Here is a 6,509-nt window from a genome sequence, read left to right on the forward strand (position 1 = left end):
TTTTCCTCTTTAGAAATCTCTGCTGTCTGCGAATTATAAAACATATTTTGGCTTGAGAATTCAGGAGAGTCTGAATCTTTGTCTTTCCAGCCTTGCAGAGCCCTTAAGCTTGGTTACATAAGTACCGTATTTTTCGGACTATAAGATGCACCTTTTTACCCCCCAAAAGAGGGTGAAAATCTGGGTGTGTCTTATACTCTGAATGTAACTCCACCCATCCACTCCGCGCATCGCCTTTTCGGGGGGTTCCATGCGGCGGGGATTCTCACTTTCACATGGCGCCTGATTCCTGAAGCTGCCTGGGGAACTGCGATGAAAGTCTTTTCAATGAAAGCATTTTGGGGCTGCAGGCTCCCTTCCCCGATCCCAAAAAGGGCGCGTGCAGAGGCCAAACAAGTGCATCGTGTTTCAGGTGGCAGGCAGTTCCAGCACGCGCTGCCACCTGCAAATGCTTTCCTTCCCAGTTCCCCAGTGCACATCGCAAAGCCACGCGCCCTCCTCTTCCTCTACAGACTCACCGCCTGTTTTCTCCTGGCCAGCACTGTCAGCTGGGGGAGGCAGGGAGAAAAGCCAGAGGGCAGCACAGTGAGGCAGAGGGGCAGGAGCCGGGCGTGGACACAGGGCAGCAAGATTAGAGGCAGCCGGCCGATGGTGGCTTGGTTGCTTGATTGCTTGGCTGCTGGCCGCCTGGGTTTCGCAGGCAGCAAAGAAAACCCACGTCGTGGATCTATTACAGTGTTTTTCAACCTTTTTTGTGCAAAGGCACACTTTTTTCATGAAAAAAATCACAAGGCACACCACCATTAGAAAATGTTAAAAAAATTTAACTCTGTGCCTATATTCAATATAGATGGGTGTTTTTCCCACAGCACATCTTACACTATGTCACGGCACACTAGTGTGCCGCGGCACAGTGGTTGAAAAACACTGATCTATTAAGAGGCACATTTCCAGTGGAGTACAATTTAGGGTGGCAGGTGGGGCAGAGAATGGGGTGCCCTGGCAGCCACTTCTTAGAACCCACGACGTTAAGTGTCGCTGCCAGCGACCATGGTTTCACACCCAATCTCCCGGATAACAATCGACAGGAGAGGCAGTGCGCCGGGCAGTTTCACCGCCACCCGCCCCAACGAGCAAGGGGAGGGAAGAGTCCAGCAGCGCCCAGGGCACTTCTTCGCCACTGGCAGGGATGCTGGGTACCCCATTCGTGGTGGGGCACAATTTTGGGGTGGCAGGTGGGGCAGGGGATGCGGCGCCCGGTCTTATCAGAAGTCCTTGGATTTTTGTGCGCCTATTTAATTATTTCCAGGCCAACTCAGATTTAACAAATAAGGATTATTTATTTCTTTATTATTTAAGGATTATTATTTCTTTGTATTTTTAGCCTGCTAGGTTTGCTTAAGGGGTGGCTGACTGATTAAACCATAATATGCCGTGCTTAACAAGATTCATCTGGTTATCCATTTAGGGTTGCTGTATTTTAGAACAACGGTCAAGTGCTCTTTCAAAAAAGGGTCAAACAGACGCTCAATAATAGCCCAGTTGACAAGTTAAAAATATGGAGGGTGGCACAGGGTCAAATGGGAGCAGACCCAGAAACAGCTATGGGTTGTCATGGGAAGCGGCAATGGCTTAGAGCAGATGTTCAGTACTGCGAACAGTACTGAGTATCTGAGAACAATACTATTGCATGTCTATATAGCAGCGAAGTCCAGGAAGTTCAGTGGAATTTAGCTGCAAATAAATTTAAATAACGAGACACCCATTTGTTCATTCTGACTAAATTATCAACCCGAAAAACATAATAGGAGGAGTCACTCTCACGCGGAACAACGAAGACCAGGCTCGTCGCAAAAAGAGGATTGCGAACACTAAATCGGCAGTTCCACCAGTGCGACCTGCCTTGCTCCAAAAAGTGCCAAGACGCGAATTAATTTAGCGTGGGAGTCGCGGTCCCAAGAGGCGTGGCGTCGTTTACGAACAAAATGTTACGGGGCTGCTTGAGTCACTGCTGGCGAAGGACTGTGAGCTTCGGTGGTTTGCGGAAGCGGCGGGCGCGCTTTTCCGTCTCTCCTCGTATCATGGAGCCTCGCCTCAACTTTTCTCCCGCCGACCACAGCCTCTTCGATCAGCCGCTGGCCATCTCGGTGGAAGGGCTCCGGCCCGAGCAGGAGATCGGGCTCCGTGCGTCTCTGGAAGATGAGAAAGGGGAGCGCTTCGAGTCGCACGCCTTCTACCGAGCAGACGGCGAAGGGCGGCTGGATCTGCAGCGCTCGCCGGCGATTGAAGGCGGGAGCTTCTCGGGTTTGGAGCCGATGGGGCTGCTGTGGTCGCTGCAGCCGCTAAAACCCCTCAGGCGCCTGGTGAAGCGCGACGTCGAGCGCCCCTTTCTCCTGGAGCTGGAGGTGTTAGAAAGGCTGGGAGCGACTTTGCCTGGTCGCGTCCTGGCCAAGGGCTCCCACGAGCGGAGATTCCTGGCCGACGGGGTGAAGAGACTCCCGGTGCGGGAAGGGAGCATCCGGGCCACTCTTTTCCAGCCTCCCGGTAAACAGCGGGGGATCTTCTTACAGAAATTACTCTATTAATAATACACTCATGTCCCGGAGGATCAGCCGCTAAGAGCGATTTAATTAATCCACTTTTTGGATTCTCACGGTCACGCTGAATTGAGCTACGGTACTATAACTAATCAGACAGATTGAGGCTGTTTCGATTCAGTGCGTTGTTAGAACTCAGTTTGGTTAGTTGACGTTTAGATATTTTTACCCAACGTTTACCCAGCATTACAGGTTGAATCAACCTGTAATGCGACCATATTTTAGCCTAGTATGTTATATGAACTCGGGAATAAGATTGAATAAGGCGTAATTCCTTTTTCGTGTGCTTTCAAACCAGTCTTGGCTCCAAGTGACTGCCTGGACTAATCCCTTCAGCTTTTTGGACACAGTTTCTGGAAATTTGGCTTCCTGGGGTTAAGAGAGAGTGACTGGCCCAAAGTCACCCAGTTGGCTGTGTACCCAAGAGAGGCTTAGAAAATAAGAGTCCCCCAATACTCTGGTGCCTTCAGCTTCCTACACCAGATTGGCTTTATAATTTCTGATATTAAAATCAATGGAATACAATACACCTTTACACTAGCTCTGGGATCTGCAATTTAGAATAGCCAACACATTGTGCATAGCCACATATTGTTCAATATGTTCACATATTGTATTAATGGGTGGTTTAATAGAGTAGTGGTTTTTGTAATACGCTAAACCATAAATTCTGATTTTCAAACCACAGTGGCTACCTTTATGTGACAGAACAAGCTAAACAATGAAACCATGCTATCGCTTGGCCAGTTGTTTGAATCAAGCCATGTGCCCTTTTGTCCTTTATCTTTGATGCAGGACTTTGTTTAAAGTATGCTAAGTTCTTAAGAAATATGTGGTAACTAAAAACAATTGCTCTACTTTATATTTCTTGCAGGTAAAGGCCCTTTTCCAGGTATCATTCGGATACCTGGAACTGGAGTAGGGATTCCAGAAAGTTCAGCATGTCTGTTGGCCAATCATGGCTTTGCCGTATTGGCTTTGCCCTATTATGGATATGAAGATCTTCCTAAGGACATGACGGAATTGCATCTGGAGTACTTTGAAGAAGCTGTCAATTATATGCTAAAACATCCAGTGGTAGGTTGCTCTATTCCTGGCCTTTTTAAGAGGTTTAGCTGAGATCTCGGGTTTTTTAGCCACAAAAATGTATTCAGTCAGTTGGGGTCAGACTCAGCTCAGTTTTCCAGACAAGATGATTGTCAAAGGGGAAATTGGAGGGGGCAGTAATGTGTATACTACTATGTTATCCTAGTTCAGGGGTGGGCAATTAATTTTCTCAAGGGGCCACAATGAGAAATTGGGAGTGTTGTGGAAGACCACCACACGCACATCCCCCCCTCCCCCCCGCCTGCCATCCTGCCCCTCCCTCCACTATCGCCAATTAGGAAAGTAAAAGGATGGCCCCTGGGCTGTAAAAAGACCAGGTCTGTCCTAGATAATTCAGTAAATAAAGGCATTTACAAGACGTCCTTGTTTAGAGACTGATACCTTTAGCGACCATTTGCAATTACTATAATGGAAAAGTAATTAATTCCTGGCATTTATGACCTTTGCAGTTCTATAAAGCAAAGGAAAACTGAAGTAAGATCATAAGACAACTGTGGTTTCACTTAGCAATCATTTTGCATCAAAACTATCCGTAATCAGTTGAAAAGAAAAATCATGATTAGCAGCAAAATCTATCCCTACATTAGCTCAGCATGCTGCTTAACATGTAAGTTGCTTCAACTAGTGTTATCAGTTAAAGGTTTCCTATATTTTGTAAACCTAGAACTATAGTTATTCTGGGAAATTAATTAAATTCAAATGTTGCTGTATTGTTTGAGCTTGCTGAACATTTTGTAGTTTTTCAGGAACATTTGTTTCAGGAACATTTTATTCCTGAAATAGATCATGGAAAATTTAAGGATCTTAACAACTCATTTCTTTCCATTTGGGGCAGCCAAAGGTATGCAAGAGTAACTGAAGCGTGAAAGCTTTAGGCCAGGGTTGTCAAACTCGATTTCATTGAGATTCGCATAAGGGTTGTCTTTTACCTCAGGAGGCTGAGGTGGGTGTGGCTAGCTTGACATCACTTGTGTGATGGTCCCTATATGGTGTCCCAATCACTCTGCCAGTGAAAATGGACTCCTGTTCTCCATTTTCAAATAGGACAGCCTTCTGCAACCCTCTGCCAGGGGGGAAAAAAACCTCTGTTTTCGCTGGCAGAGGCACTACAGGCTGGTCCTTCAGTGTTTCCAGGGCAGTCCCGTGGGCCAGATCTAAGCACCCTGCGGCCAGATTCGGCCCGCAGGCCTTGAGTTTGACACCCCTGCTTTAGGCAATTACTGTAACAGAAAGTGAAATAGCATGGATAATTTTCTTACAAGCTGTGTGTGCATAACACATCCTCTGGTTTGCTTAAGGGGTGGCTGACCGATTAAACCATAATATGCCATGCTTAACAAGATTCATCTGGTTATTCATTTAGGGTTGCTGTATGAACATAGCCGTAGGATCCCATGCAGTAGAAACATTGTTAGCAGTATGAATCTGATTTTCCTTTTCTTTCTTTCTTTCCGTCTGTTTAGGTTAAAGGTCCAGGAATTGGCGTGTTGGGACACTCCAAAGGGGGTGACATCTGTCTCTCCATGGCCTCATTTTTAAAAGGCATCACGGCAATAGTCACCGTTAATGGTTGTATAGCCAATACAGGTGTAGCAGTACACTACAAGGATATCACCATTCCACCTGTCGGCTTTAATATAAATCGAGCCAAAATTGTTCAGAATGGGATCTATGACATTATTGATGTCCTGAACAACCCACTTGAGGGCGATGACCACCAAAGCTTAATTCCATTGGAGAAAGCTGAGGGACGCTTTCTTTTTATTGTGGGCATGGATGATCATAATTGGAAGAGTGAATTTTTTGCCAATGAAGCTGCCAAACATTTACAAGCTCATGGAAAAGACAAACCTGGAATAATTTGCTATCCTGAAGCAGGTCATTACATTGAACCTCCTTATACACCACTGTGTCCTGCTTCAATCCACCTTTTTGTAGGCAAAACAGTGGTCTGGGGAGGGCAACGCAGAGCACATGCAGCAGCGCAGGTGGATGCTTGGAAGCAGATTCAAAACTTCTTTCATCAAATCCTCAATGGCAGCAAAAACAAATTGTGAATGAATTAGTTATGAGCTGGGTTTCAGCATGTATGTTTGCTAAGCTAAATACTGGATATGTGAGAATAATGCTGGGAATGGATATGAAATGGGAAGAAGGAAACTCATATGTGATGAATCCCATTTGAACACTCTTTATCTAGTTTTCAAATATTTCTGCATTCCATATTAAAATCCTGAAGACTAGGATCTGCATCCAGGCGGTGGCCCTACAGTGTGATCTTATTTATTGGTTTATTTAAATCTATAGGTTCAAAGTCCCAACCACCTTCTCATTCCAAATGACAACTAAGTTCTTAAGCAAATTGCACCAGATCTTCAGGAATAACCGGGAATAAACTCCCTTTGGAGTCCAACTGGGCTTGAATGAGGAATAGCATCAAGGACTGAGCCCTCATTCTCTGAGAGTGACCTGCCCTTGGACTCTCTGCCTGCCTGCACTTGTCAATGCATTACAGGTAGTCCTCAACCTATGAACACAATTGAGACCAAAATTCCTGTTGCAAGACCGTTGTTAAGTGAGTAAACCCCATGTTATAACTTTACATGCCACAATTAAGTGAATTACTGCAGTGAATAACATGCTTGATAAGTAAATCTGGCTTCTCCATTGACTTTGCTTGTCAGAAAGTTGCAAAAGGGGATCACAAGACCCCAGGAAACTGCAACCATCATAAATATGAACCAGTTTTCAAGCATCTGAATGTAAATCACATGATCATGAGAATGCTGCAACGATGAAGTGTGA

The 6,509-nt window shown here is 45.6% G+C and overlaps 1 protein-coding gene across 1 annotated transcript; it reads left to right on the forward strand.

Moving 5' to 3' along the window:
* The first annotated feature begins 1,985 nt into the window (after positions 1-1,985).
* LOC148049680 (acyl-coenzyme A thioesterase 1-like) lies at positions 1,986-6,121 on the forward strand. The gene is made up of 3 exons (XM_087723695.1): positions 1,986-2,544; positions 3,472-3,674; positions 5,168-6,121. The coding sequence occupies exons 1-3, from the start codon at positions 1,986-1,988 to the stop codon at positions 5,759-5,761; spliced, it is 1,356 nt and encodes a 451-aa protein (XP_087579821.1). The 3' UTR covers positions 5,762-6,121.
* The last annotated feature ends 388 nt before the right edge of the window (positions 6,122-6,509 follow it).

The sequence above is a fragment of the Thamnophis sirtalis genome, unplaced genomic scaffold (assembly GCF_051295495.1).
Source record: "Thamnophis sirtalis isolate CommonGarterSnake01/CBP01778 unplaced genomic scaffold, rThaSir2_p1.2 scaffold_1, whole genome shotgun sequence".
Lineage (NCBI taxonomy): Eukaryota > Metazoa > Chordata > Lepidosauria > Squamata > Natricidae > Thamnophis > Thamnophis sirtalis.

Coding starts and splice junctions, on each gene's coding strand:
- LOC148049680 (XM_087723695.1), top strand. CDS start 1,986: ATGTTACGGGGCTGCTTGAGTCACTGCTGGCGAAGGACTGTGAGCTTC. Junction 2,545..3,471: donor CACTCTTTTCCAGCCTCCCG/GTAAACAGCGGG, acceptor TATTTCTTGCAG/GTAAAGGCCCTTTTCCAGGT. Junction 3,675..5,167: donor ATATGCTAAAACATCCAGTG/GTAGGTTGCTCT, acceptor CCGTCTGTTTAG/GTTAAAGGTCCAGGAATTGG.